This window comes from Otolemur garnettii, unplaced genomic scaffold (genome assembly GCF_000181295.1).
Source record: "Otolemur garnettii isolate 467f Iridium unplaced genomic scaffold, OtoGar3 scaffold00014, whole genome shotgun sequence".
NCBI lineage: Eukaryota > Metazoa > Chordata > Mammalia > Primates > Galagidae > Otolemur > Otolemur garnettii.
In genome coordinates, this window is record NW_003852409.1 from 24,982,442 (window position 1) to 24,996,648 (window position 14,207).

At 43.0% G+C, this 14,207-nt stretch overlaps 1 protein-coding gene across 1 annotated transcript in view; it reads right to left on the bottom strand.

The window, feature by feature from the left end:
• The window catches only part of TTLL11 (tubulin tyrosine ligase like 11), a gene marked incomplete at its 5' end in the record, with an annotated part of 263,779 nt that overhangs the window by 203,843 nt on the left and 45,729 nt on the right, over positions 1–14,207 (bottom strand). The window contains 2 exons of the mRNA XM_003785406.3: positions 1,947–2,080; positions 8,441–8,537. Coding sequence (XP_003785454.2) covers positions 1,947–2,080; positions 8,441–8,537 — 231 coding nt within the window. The remainder of the gene's footprint in view (positions 1–1,946; positions 2,081–8,440; positions 8,538–14,207) is intronic.

Here is a 14,207-nt window from a genome sequence, read left to right on the forward strand (position 1 = left end):
AAGGAGATAAAGAAAATACTTTTGTACAGCTACACGAGGTGTTCATGTTTCAAGCTAAAAGTCCAAAAGTCCAAAAGTTCAAAGTAAAAAGTTACAGTAAGCTAAGGTTAATTTATTAATGAAGAAAGAAGAAAATGTTCGTAAATTCAGTGTAGCCTAGGAGCCCAGTGTGTATAAAGTCTGCAGTAATGCCCGGTAAAGCCCCGGGGCTTCACACTCTCCCACCACTCACTCACTCACAGAGCCGCCCAGAGCCACCTCCAGGCCTGTGGGCTCCATTTGCAGTAAGTGCCCAACACAGGGGAACTACTTTTTATCTTGTATACCTTATTTTTGTGGTATTATTACCTTTTCTGTGTTTAAATAGTCTAGATCCACTAGTACGTGCCAGCACTCAGGGGCACGCTGTGCAGGTTTGGAACCTAGGAGCCCCTCGTTTGTAACCTTGTGCCTGTTGTTAAGTGATGTGGGACTGTAGTTAGATACAGAGCTACAGAGGTGAAAGGAAAGGTATTCTGCACAGCAACCACAGCATGAGCAGAGCCGGTGGGGGGAAACAGCCGATACTTTTCTTTTTAATTAGCTTCATTGATGCACAATTTGCAGATAATAAAATGCACCCATTTGAAGTTAATAGTTTGATGAACTTTAAGAAATGTATACAAACCCATGTGACCACCCTCTCCTGGAGAGCTTCCTTTGAAAAATTAGCACTTCAAGCTGATTTTGTGTTTAGTACATCATAATTTTATTGCAAATTTTTAAATTCAGTATTAAAGCCACAACACTACAGAGGCAGTCAGAGAGAGTATAAAAAGCACAGGCCTGGGAATCGGCTCTAGGCTTCAATCCCTCTCCTCATGCAAGTCAATTTCTCAGAGCTTCAGTTCCTCATCCATAAAGTGGGGATGATAACTAAACCAACTGCACAAGATTGCTGGGACGATCAAAAGAAAGAAAGTTAAGGTTCTAGCAAAATGCTAGAAACACAAAAGGACCTCTAAGTGGTGTTAGCCCCATCACGATCAAACAGGCGTTTGTTGTATACTGGTGTGGACTCGGGGACTTGAGGCATCACAGTGGTCCTAAAGGCTAAAGTGGCAGTTCTGGGTTCCGCTTCCCTATTGGCTCTATTTCACAATTGGTGGTGAAAGCCGCCATGTATTTCATGCTCAGACATAAGCTTTCAGATGGAATGAGTCATTTGAGAATCGATTCTGGAACAAACTGAAAGCGGGACACTTAAAAGCTTCCCCCCTTAGTTGGCCAGTCCTGCTCCCTGGCCTTTAAACAGAGCCTGACCGCCCACGTTTCAGACCAGGGGAAGAAGGGAGACCAGCCTCTAGGAGTCCCCCAGCGGCCCTGTCCCATATGTGTGCTCAACCACCTGCTCCGGCTCCCCGTTCCCCAGGGCAGTGACTCTGTGATCCAGCTCCATCATCAGCCTCGGGTCTGTCTGTTGGTGTCAAGACTCACTTCTTCAATATACCTACCTGTCACCCTCTCCATTCAATTCTGCCAGCAGTCTCAATCATTGCCAACACCTACTGTGTATTATTATCATTATCATTATTGGAGACAAGTCTCACTTTGTCACCCTCTGTAGAGTGCCATGGAGTCATAGCTCATAACAACCTCAAACTCTTGGGCTCAAGCGATTCCCTTGCCTCAGCCTCCCAAGTAGCTGGGACTACAGATGCCCACCACAAGACCCAGGTATTTTCAGACACGGGTCTCTCTCTTGCTCAGGTTGGTCTTGAACTCCTGCCCTCAAGCAATCTACCCACCTCAGCCTCCCAGTACTCTCTCTCAGTACTTTTGAGATGCTCCCTTAGTCGGCCTCAGCTTCCTGGAGACCCCTTGCCCCAACTCCCAGCACACAGGACCCAGGACACAGGAGCAACCATGATACAATTCAAGGGCTACGGGGACAGAGTGCCATCTACCTGAGCAACAAAGAGCTGGAACTCGTCAGGCAGAATCCAGGAGCGAGGGTAGAAGTTGTACTCCTCAGGAAAGAGATTCTGCATGATTCTCACCGCTCTGCTCAGGGTAATTTTACGCACCATCTCCGACATGCCTGGGGAGAAGAGACGCTGTGAGGTTTTAACAGCAGTGGGCCACTAACGATAAAACAGCCATCATTTGGGACTTTTAAAACCACCCACCCCTACACACTCACTTTTTCCAGCAGGATAGGAAAAAAAAAAAGGTATGAGTTGTTCCCCACAGCAGTGATTCATGACTTGGAAAAACCCAGCAAATTAGTGAAACCTTGAGGTGACAGGTGGATGTTTCCTTCTCCTTGTAAAAATGAAGCATCGGTTTGAAAGAATGAATTTTTCACCTTGTTTATTATTCTATTCTTTGTCATCCCCCTTGGGTAATGAATACAGACGCATTTATATCTTGAACTTGAAACTTAATACACTCTTGAATTTGGGGCCACCGTACATACTGCTGGGCTTCCTTCTGTCTTGTACCCTAGAGAATGTTATCTAGTGGACTCTGGCTACATTCTGAGAAGCTTAATTAAGTTGCTTTGTTTTAATCTGTCATGAGTACTAAAGGTATAAAACAGAAAAAAACACATCTTTCAGCATAAAATCTGTCTCCTTGAATCAAGGACAGGAAGTTGGAAGGATACCATAACATAATTTATAGTTTAAGAGAAAAAAAAATGCAATCTATAGGAGTTTTTCAGTTTGCAGGACTGACAATGGCATTGATCATATCTCATTAATCTGACCACAGGGGATTGAAATGTCTCACTTTTATAAAACATTGTGAAAGAATGGTGGATTTTTTTTCTTGTGATATTCTTAGTAACTCTGAGTAGAAGAGAGACTGAATACCATATATCTTAGCAAATTTTAAGCAAATAGGTAAAAAATTATTGTAAATTTTAACATGCTTATACCTTTAGACAAATATCACTGCTAAAAATGTTGATACAAAATGGACTTCACCCTGAAAGACACTAACCAGTTGCATTACTGACACTAGAAATTTGCTTAGCAAAGCTATTTTTTGTTTGTTTGTTTGTTTTTGTTTAGCAGGCCCAGACCCAGTTCGAACCCACCACCCCTGGAGCAAGTGGCCAGTGCCCTGACCACTGAGCTATGGACGCCCAGCCAGCAAAGCTATTTTTTTTTTTTTTTAGAGACAGAGTCTCACTTTGTTGCCCTCGGTAGAGTGCTGTGGCATCACAGCTCACAGCAACCTCTAGCTCTTGGGCTTAGGCGATTCTTTTGCCTCAGCCTCCCAAGTAGCTGGGACTACAGGCGCCTACTACAATTCTCGGCTATCTTTTTGTTGCAGTTTGGCCAGGGCCAGGTTTGAACCCGCCACCCTCAGTATATGGGGCCAGCGCCCTACTCACTGAGCCACAGGTGCCGCCCAGCAGCAAAGCTATTTTTAATAGAAAATACAAAGTTTCCACATCATCTTGGCATGTCCAAATTATCACACTTTCCAAATGAGCACAGTGAGGATGAATGAGGTTTCTCTAAACTCCCACGTTCAGGGAGTAAAGGGTAAAAATATCTGAGAAGGAAAGTTTTAAAACCAACTTTGTGCTTCCCTCAGCATATTAGAAAGAAATAAATCGAAAGGTCCCAGCTTCAAGATGTCAATGCCCAGGTCTTAGTTGTTGTTTGGAAGGATACAGGGAAGGATTAAGTAAGAAATAAAGGAGCTTAAAAAGCACTAATAAACTGTGCTCTACTGTGGAATCTTCAATATTAAAGAAACCCACTGAGGACACTGCTCTGAGCTTCCCCAAAAACGAGGCTGGAAAACCACAACTATATCTTTTTATTCCACCACAAAGTAAGAATTTTTGAGTTATAAATGCTAGAGATAAATATAAAGTAAAAAAAAAACAAACCCAAAATGTTCACTGTTTTGAATTGTTTTACTTGTACTTGACTAAATTTTAGTTACAGTATTATGCCGGAAGCCATCATCGCTAACTGTAACACAGCACCGTAGTCCACGTTAATGATGCCTCCTGGCCAGTGTGTGGCATTTTCTGCATGTTCATGGTGCTGTGCCAGGGACAGGTTTTCTTTCAGGAATCCCTCAGCAGGTCAGAAGGACCCACACAAGACAGAGGAAGACCTGGGAATGCACAGGGCAGTTTGAATGCTTCAGAAGTTTTGTGAAAATCGATATCTAACAAATTGAGCGAATATTCATTTTACATTCATAACGGCTCTATTTGTCCCCACCAGCTAATAGATCTGTTGCCAAGTTTAACTTTGTGTCTCCAGGCAGCTCTCTATTAAAAACGGTCAAGCTGAGCAGCACCTCTACAAGCCAATGCCACTTTTCCCCAGACGCTTCTGGCACGCAGGCCGTGGGCCGCCCACTGTTAGGGCCAGGCCTGCCTGACCGTCTTTCTCCAGGAGGCGCCAGTGTAGACCTCTCTCCATCCACTTTCCACCCAAACCTCTGTTCCTCCTCCATGTCTAAGCTGTCTTCCCAACCAGTGCTGCCAGAGAGTCTCTGGCCCCCGGTGGAAACTGCTGACTTCCCTGCCTGGAGAGGAAGCTCAGAAACAGGTGGGGGGGCATGGCATCCTCCCTCACCGTGACCTTGATGAGGGTAGCTGGGTTTCTGGCTGAGCCAAGACCATATTCCCAGAGTAAATATGTGAAAGGGAGGTTACGGCCAGTCCTGCTGACCCCAGGCCCAGCTGGCTTCAGACTCTGGCTTCCTTCCTGAAGATACTGAGCACCTGACCAGGGCCTGGGACTCCCTCTGCTGGTGCCACCAATCCTTTATGCTCTATGCTTCCGAAGGCTGGAGTCCTATCTGTGACTTCAGCCGGTGTCTGGGGTCCTGCTACCCACTAACAGTTTCTTTGGAGGCTGAGTGCCTGCTTGGTTTTCTCAATAAGGTCTATCCCTAGATTTCCCTGTGGTGACAGTTCCCCTATTGACTGGGAAAACCCTCTGAACTTGGGTGGCAGCTTCTGGCACCAAGGGCTTCCCTCCTGTCACTCCTTCTGATGGCTCATCTGTCTGCTACACTTGAGTCTCAGGCCTGTGGCTTTCCATTGATGTTAACCGGAGCTAACAGTCCCCTCCTGAGGCTTGCCCACACCTCTTTAACCCAATTAAAACAAGACAAAACAAAACCAAGCTATTATCTGGAGCACTATTTGATCCAAATACCATTTATAACAATAATTCTTGGCAAAACCAGATCACAACCACCAAATAACAAACACTTTCAGATCCATCCTATTTTCTCTAGTCCCATCGCCACTGATCTGTCCACCTCTTATGCAGACACAGCACCAACCTCTTAGCTGTATTGCAGTTCCTCTCTCCAACTTTCCATCTACTTCCAACATAGCCCTCAGGCCAATCTTCCTAAACTAGCCCATGTCACTCTCTGGCTTAAAAATCCCTCAGCAGCTCCATGGCCTACAGGTTCTAACGATGCTGTGTTCAGGTTGCTGCCCGTCCCTCTCCACTGTCTCACACACCTTGGCCCATTCTAACCATCAATGAGCCACTTGCCCTTTCCTCAATGAGCAGCATGCTTCATGCCTTCTGGGTCTTGGCACTACCTCTGCTCCATTGTTTGGCACAGAGATCAGGCCCGTCCATCCTAATCACCACCCTCTTCTCCAAGGTCTCTCCCCTGCCTGCTCCCCAGGCAAATCTACAGGTTACATGGCCCCCACAGTGCTCCCACCTCCCTTTAGTGTAGCACTTATGCTGTATTTTATTTCCCCCTTTACATTCCTTTCTCCCTGACTTTTATCCCCAAAGCCCAGACCAATGCTTCACAGGTGGCCACCTCCCCAGAGAGCCTCACTGAAGCTCCCTCCCCCTCTGCCATAAAGCCTTGGGTTCCATACACCATACATCTCAGACCCTGAACCTCAGCAAAAAAACTTGTGTGTAAGCTGAGAAGGGATGGTTCTGGACTTTCTCAAAGCAAAGCCATATCTAAGTCAGATTATTTTTATAGAAAGTCTTAATTTATCAGTTAAGATATAATAAAGTGTTTTGAACAAGGAAATTGCCCATAGAAAATCAACTAAAATCTAATGTACTGATACAACAAAATTAATTACTCCCATCAGCATATATCCAAATGTTTTCAGTTTATTCTGCATGTAAAGTGTTTATCCTCACCTGGCGTACCTACTAGAACCTACTGGAAGTAATAAATGAAACATTATTTTAGAATAATGGGATGTATAGATGAGGGACAGAGTTAAGTGTGGGCACAAACTGGAGCCCCCCCACTGCTGACAATTACTACCTTTCACAGGGCAGAGGCTGGGGCAGCACCATTCCTTGGCTACAGGTTTGAAAGCCACCTTTGTCACAGAAGTTAATTAATCGCTCTTAGTAAGGTGGAAAATTATATGTTCTAATCACTGACAGGTGGACTATGGGATGGAGAAAACTGGTCCTTTAAGGACACTTCTTTGTATGTCTCTATTTCTTCCAAATGTAGGTCCATTGCTACTTCTTTCCCACTCTCCGCCATGGGGCAAGGCACGAGCAAATGGGGAAAATGCAAACGAAGCCTCACGTGATGATCCATGTCTTAAGAACCCTGTTCTCATGGGAAGGGCTGTCCTCTGCCAAACTGTTCTCCCAATATCCCTGTAAGTCATTTTGGTGGTATCAAAAGTATCCTTTTCTGCTCAGCAAGAGAGAGAAAATAGTAACTATCCCGTTAAACTGGTGTGCAAGAACTCTGGCTGTAGGAGTCAGTCTTGTTCTGTAACAAAATCCCTTTTCCTTCTCTAAGGACACATTTGACCTTGGGTTACCTTTCTATTGCTGTTCGCTTGGGTTAACTTTCTATCTATTTCCCCTGGAAACCAATAAAAATTTGGAATACTAACTGTAGTATGAGACAACAAAGCATGTGTTGAAATGATCCCTGATTGGTAAATTGCCTACATACCTGGCAGGAAGCCACCGCTCTAGGCTTTCCTGAGCGTGGTGATTCTTGTAACTTAACCTAACCCTTGCAGGGACCCGGGAAGCCATGGTGTGGAGTAGGGGTAAGACACACTGGCTCCTGTGGGGCATCTAAGCCAAGACAGAGTCACATCCCCCAGGGTCTCCTGGCACTTGAACTTTCACTAGAGGAGCCAGAGACTAGGCCCTGGGATCCTTACCAATACTCCACTGAAGAGAAATGCTTGACACTGGCCACCAAGCCGTGTTTCCTGCCCTGAGTTGAGTGTGGCCTATGGCAGTGACTGTGTAAGTCTGCAGACTTAGGTGAAAACTCCCCATGGATGTGGCATAAATGGCCACGTATAATGTACACACATTGGGTTTCTGCAAGGTGTTGTCTTAAAGGATAGAATGGCAAAGAAAAAGAATAGATTGATTCTCTCTTTGAAGTAAGCAGAAATGATATAATACTAACAGAAAATACCTTCTATTCAGGCAACTATATTCTGATTGCAACCACGCAAAAAACAATAACTAAACATGCTGAAAATTTGGGAGGGAATGTAGAAATATTCACATTGTTATTTTGTTAAACGAGGGATAAGATTCCAGGTGACACTCTTGAAAAAAAGTTTTATTATAGTATTGTAATAAAGTTTGGGCAATAAACATTTTTTGCAGTAAGTGGAAGATTGCTGGGCTGTATCATACCCAGCCTAATCTCAATGCTCCCTCTCCCTAAACAGTCCCAGCATCCTGAGCCACCTTCTTCATTCAGCCATGAAACATAACCAAGAATAGTTATCACAGCAGAAGAAGGTGGTGGAGATTAAAAAGCAAAATAAAAAGGGATATCAGAAGGCTGGGAGTGGAGTGAGGAGGCTGTCTTAACGTGTTGGCTATGACATTTTTCTGGCACTGAGAGTGCTCCTCGTAGGGTAAGTCTCACTAGGCTAATGTCATCAGGTAAGAGGCAGAAGCTGCCTGCAGCCTACAGTACTTAGTATGAAGATGGTGTATTCTGTTTTTAAAAATGGTACCTAATACCAGATCTCTAATGTGATACTTAGAGAAAAGGACCCTGAAACCCCATTTCTGTACCATAGCCCTAGAATTTTAGTGCTGTTTTTTTCCTGTGAATTAAATGTTCTCTATTTTTTTCATTTTTGAGAATACAGTCCCCTCATTAGACCACCATATGCTATCTATAACCCGAAAAGTGGAACTCCTGTTCTTCCAACAGCGGAATTAGACCAAGAAAGCCTGACTTTAAATCTCTAAAGGCCTGTCTCGAATCCTGAAACCCTTAGTGGTTTCGGTCCTGATTATCTCGGCACTGGCTTCCCTCCCAAGGAGACAGCACAGCACGGGAGGAAGCAGCAGTTCCCAATTAAGAGTCCTCAAGTTTGATCTCAAAACACTGTCATGTTTTTGTAGAAAAGTGTACCTGAGACCCGACCCTGGAAGCATTTTTAAATGCCAGCAATCACAGCACATACCTGGAAACTTGTTCACTTGACCGGAGAATATGTCATTGTCGTGAAAAGAAACTCCGTGCCAGTAGATGTCACAAGGCAAGCGCCGGCCAAATGGGAACTAGGAGAAAAAAATGTGATGAATAACAAGAGGAACAATGGCACACCGAGTGTCTGTTACGCAGAAATTCCTGACGCTCTGGCGACCATCACATAATTTAATCCTCGTATAAGCGTGTGAGATGCTTATATGTGAGGTGGTGTTCTCTCCCATTTTATAGATGAAAAGACAAGTGCAGGTTTCTGTTTAAAACATTTAACACGTTTGAGAATTTGCTCTGAGTGGCAGAGCTTTGATTCCATAGTAGACTCCGTACTGCTACTGGCTTTACGGGCACCAGGCCACTTAATCCTCAAACTACACTATAAAGGATTATTCTCATTACTGAGTCAAAACTTGGGACTGAGAAAGGTAATTTAACATGTTCAAGGTCAGGAGTTCAGTAGGTAGGGCATCAGCCACATACACCGAGGCTGGCAGGTTCAAACCCAGCCTGGGCCAGCTAAACAATAGTGACAACTACAACAAAAAAATAGCAGGGTGTTGTGGTGGGCACCTGTAGTCCCAGCTACTTGGGAGGCTGAGACAAAAGAATTGCTAAAGCCCAAGAGTTTGAGGTTGCTGTGAGCTGTGATGCCACAACACTCTACCCAGGGTGACAGCTTGAGACTCTGTCTCAAACAAACAAACAAATAAAAACATGCTCAAGGTCAAGAACTGGTAAGGGGAAGAATCAGGATTTGAATTCAGCTCTACCCAAAGTCCAAGCCCATACATCCCTTTCTCTGAAAATTGCAACCCTCAACCCAGGCCCATAAGAATAAGCTTTCAGAGTCCTTTTCCCTCTCTGTCCTCCTCTCTTCCCATCTCTGTCTCTCTCTGTCTGTCTCTATCTTTCTCTCTCTCTCCTCCTTCTATTCTCTCTCTCTCTCTCTCTCTCTCTCACACACACACACACACACACACACACACACAGGCTCCATGGGAGGATGTATCCCCAGTGCCTAAAATAATTCAATAAAGACATTTTGAATTAATAAATAAACAAATCTTTATATGAAAGCTATAACCTAATAACAGCCTAAGAATATGGGGAGGGGAGAGGGAGAGGGGATGGGGAAATGGGTAGAGGGAGGGGGATTGGAGGGACTTCTGAGGTTTATCTTACAAGGGTACAAGTGAATCTTTCTAAGAGTTGAATGTGAACGTTTTAAAATAATCCCTAAGAAAATGACATGAAGGCTATGTTAACTAGTTTGATGAAAGTGTTTCGGATTGTGTGTGAAAACCCCACACTGTACCCCAGAAGTGCATTAATGTACATAGTTACCATTCAATAAAAAAAAAAAAAGAACAAATCAGGAGTGGTTATCTGACTCCAGATGAGATAACCAGATTTTCTCTCCCAGGAATTTTGGAATCACAGATGCCAGGTGGCCTCTGCTGGCCCTTGAACTGGAAATGATAAAAAGCCAGAACAAGGGAGCTGTGCTGGGCCGTGGGCTGGGAGAGCAGAGGCAACCAGTCTGTGAAAGAGAGAAAAGGAGCACATGGGGAGAGAAAAGCAGAGCCAGGACCAAAACCCTGGAAACAAACTGAGCAGCCTCAGACCCCCAGAGGGCCAGTTGCCTCTCCTGCTCATGGATCCTGTAAGATAATCTCATATCCTGAGAATACCTTTTTCATATTCTAAAATCCTCTTTGGCACAGCTATAGGGTTTCAGTTATTTGCAGCTAAAAAATCCCTTAATGAGACAAAAGGACCTGTTCTGTCCACTCTAACACACTGCCTCTCAAAGTTATCAACAAGTTCTGCACTTACAGAACCTAGTTTTAAAATCTGTAACTTAGATGACCTTGTTAAAGACAAAAAAATGAGGACATGTTAGTTTATATTCAGAACTGGATCATTAAAGTCCAAAGGAATAAAATGCCTACACGTTAAATAAAAATTACTTGATTTTCCCATTCTAAGATTATAGGTAATTAGAATCTTCACCTACTCTGATTTGAGGGGGCTACGGTCCATCGGAAGGGCGTAGCATTCACTAATGAACTGGCGGTGACTCATGCTTTCCAACCATTCCAGATTAAAATGAAGGCAAACAGACTCACGCCCTTTAAATCAGTCACATTCTTCCAAGCTGTGCCAAAGGGAAGCGTATGTTGCACTCTCTTTGCGTTAACAATCTCCATCTATAATTTATAGCATTCCACTCATTTTCTTTGCGTCCAATGGGCTGTAAGTTATTAATTCAGTAGTCATAAATACAAATAGATACAACGTATGTTATTTTCTTCTAGCTGTCAAGTGGTATTATAAAGAAGGGAGAAATGCCTTAACCAGAGAGGTTTCTCTAAAGACCACACTATTCAAGCAAAGCATACTAAGATCAAAGTGGCTTTGTGGTCCAAAATGAGCCACCAACACCTGTTCCTTGTCCGTGGACAACCCTATGACTCTCATCATCACTTCAGTCCGCACCACCCTCATGAATACCAAATCACCCTCCCTTCAAAAGCACGCTTAGCTTGTTCAATTTTAAGAAACTACCATTTTAAAAAATCTATCCATGTATTCAATAACCATTGTTTGCCAGACACTGTGCTCAATGCTGGAAATACAGAGCAACACAATTTTAAATGGGTCCCAGGATTTTATAATCCTACCACTTTCTAAACTTTTAAAAACTGCTCATGCAGCTAACGTCATACTCAGTGGCAAAATACTGAAAGCTTTTCTTCTAAGACAAGGATGCTCACTTTTACCACTTCTATTTAATATAGTTATTAGAATTCTAGCCAGACCAGCTCAGTGCCCATAGCTCAGTGAATAGGGTGCCAGCCACATACACCGAAGGTGGTGGGTTTGAGCCTGGCCCGGGCCTGCTAAACAATAATGACAACTGCAATCAAAAAATAGCCAGGTGTTGTGGCGGGCACCTGTAGTCCCAGCTACTCAGGAGGCTGAGGCAAGAGAATCGTTAAAGCCCAAGAGTTTGAGGTTGCTGTGAGTTATGATGCCATGACACTCTACCAAGAGTGACATAGTGAGACTCTGTCTCAAAAAAAAAAAAAGAAAAGAGAAGAAAAAGAAATTCTAGCCAGACCAATGGGCATGAGAAAGAAATAAAAGGCATCCACATTAGTAAAGAAGTAAAATTATCTGTTTATAGATGATATAATCCTATATAGAGAAAACTCTAAAAATTCCACCAAAAAATGTTAAAAACAGTAGACAAATTCAGCAAAATTTCAAGTTATAACATCAACACATAAAAATCCATTGTGCATCTATACACTGACAATGAACAAGCCACAAAGGAAATTAATAAAACAATTTCATTTAAAATAGCAGCAAAAAAATAAAATACTCAGGAATTAACCAAGGAGGTAAAAGATTTGTACACTGAAAATCACAAACTATTTCTGGAAGAAATTAAAGACATAAATAAGTGGAAAGACATTCTGTGTTTATAGATTAGAAGAATTAATATTGTTAAGACGTCAAAACGATACAAAGTGATCTACAGATTCGATGAAGTTTCTGCCAACATACCAATGACTTTTTTCTCAGAAATAGAAAAATATTCTTAAATTCATATGGAATTACAAGGGACTCCAACCAGCCAAAACAATCTTGAAAAAGAACAAAGTTGTAGGTCTCACTCTTCTTGATGTCAAAACTTGTAACAAAGCTACAGTAATCAAACAACGTGTGAGACAACATTGAAATAACCCCACACACTTCTTAGGACAGCCAAAACCCAAAACACTAACACCACCACGTGCTAGCAAAGACACGGAGCAACGGAAATTCTCATTCATTTCTGATGGAAATGCAAAATGGAACAGCTGCTTTGGAAGAAGTTTGAGCAGTTTCTTACAAAACTAAACATATTCTTACCATATGATTCAGCAATTAGCTCTCCTTGGTATTTACCTAGATAAACTGAAAACTTAGGTCCAGGCCAGGCAAGGTGGCTGATACCTATAATCCTAGCACTCTGGAAGGCTGAGATGGGTAGGTTGCTACCCAGGAGTTCGAGACCAGCCTGAGCAGGAGTGAAACCCGGTCTCTACTAAAAGTAGCCAGACATTGTGGTGGGTACCTGTAGCCCCAGCTACTTGGGTGGCCGAGACAAAAGGATCACTTGAGCCCAGGAGATGGAGTTAAATCGAATCTGTAGATCACTTTGGATAGTTTTTTTTTTTTTTAAAAAAAAACCCCAAACCGTCCTCCTGGGTAGAGTGCCATAGCATCACAGCTCACAGCAACCTCCAACTCCTGGGCTCAAGCGAGTCTCCTGCTTCAGCTTCCCAAGTAGCTGGGACCACAGGCACCCGCCACAACACCCGGCTATTTTTTGGTTGCAGCTGTCATTGTTGTTTGGCGGGCCCGGGCTGGATTCAAACCCGCCACCTTAGGTGTATGTGGCTGGTGCCTTAGCCACTTGAGCCACAGGTGCTGAGCCTAGTTTTGACATCTTAATATTAATTCTTCTAATCTATGAACACAGGTTGCTGTGAGCTATGACACCATGGCACTCTACTGAGGGCAACATAGTGAAACTCTGTCTCAAAAAAAGAAAAAAGAAACTTTGGTCCACACAAAAATCTGTACATGAATGTTTATAGCAGCTGTATTCATAACTGCTGAATCTTAGAGAAAGCCAAAAAGTCCTTCAGGATGTGAATGAATAAATAAACTATGGCACATCCAGACAACGAAATATTATTCAGTGCAAAAAAGAAATTAGCTGTCATCCCACAGAAAGACATGGAGGGAACTTCAAAGCATATTACTAAATGGAAGAAGCTAGTCTGGAAAGCCTACATGCTGTAGGACTCCAACTATACGACATTCTGGAAAAGGCAAAACTATGGAGACAGTAAAAAGGGGGCCCAGAGGGGAGAGATGAACAGCAGAGCACAGAGGATTCTGGAGCAGTGAAACTGCCCTGCATGATACTGTAATGGCAGACACATGTCACTGCATGCTTTTAAAAACCCAGAGAACATGCAGCACCAAGAGTGAACTCTAATGTAAACTATGGACTTTGGGTGATAATGAAGTTTCAGTGTAAGTTTATCAAGTACAGCCAATGCTTGACTTTGATGCAGGATTTGCTGCATATGAGTGAGTGAAGGGCATTAGGAAATCTCTGTACCATATGCTCAACTTTGCTATGAACTAAAAACTACTCTGAAAATAAATAAAATCAATAAAAATAAATGTTTAAAAACCAGTGTGGGACTGGCATAAAGACAGACATATAGACCAATGGAATACGATAGCTCAGAAATAAAGCCTCTCACATATGGCCAGATGATTTCCAACAAGGACGACATGACTGTTCAACAGGGAAAGGACAGTCTTTTCAACAACTCTTGCTGGACAACTGGATATCCATGTGCAAAGAGAATGAAGTTGGACCTTTATCTAATGCTATATACAAAAATAACTCAAAATAGATCAAAAACCTAAACATAAAAGCTAAAACGATTAAAATCCTTAGAAGGAAATAGAGGGGGAAATCTTCATAATGTTGGGTTTCTTAGATATGACAGCACAAACACAGACAACAAAAGAAAAAATAGATGACCTGAATATCAAAATTAAAAACTTTTTTTCATCAAAAGACATCAAAAGGCTCGGTGCCTGTGGCTCAAGCGGCTAAGGTGCCAGCCACATACACCTAAGGTGGCGGGTTCGAATCCCCAGCCTGG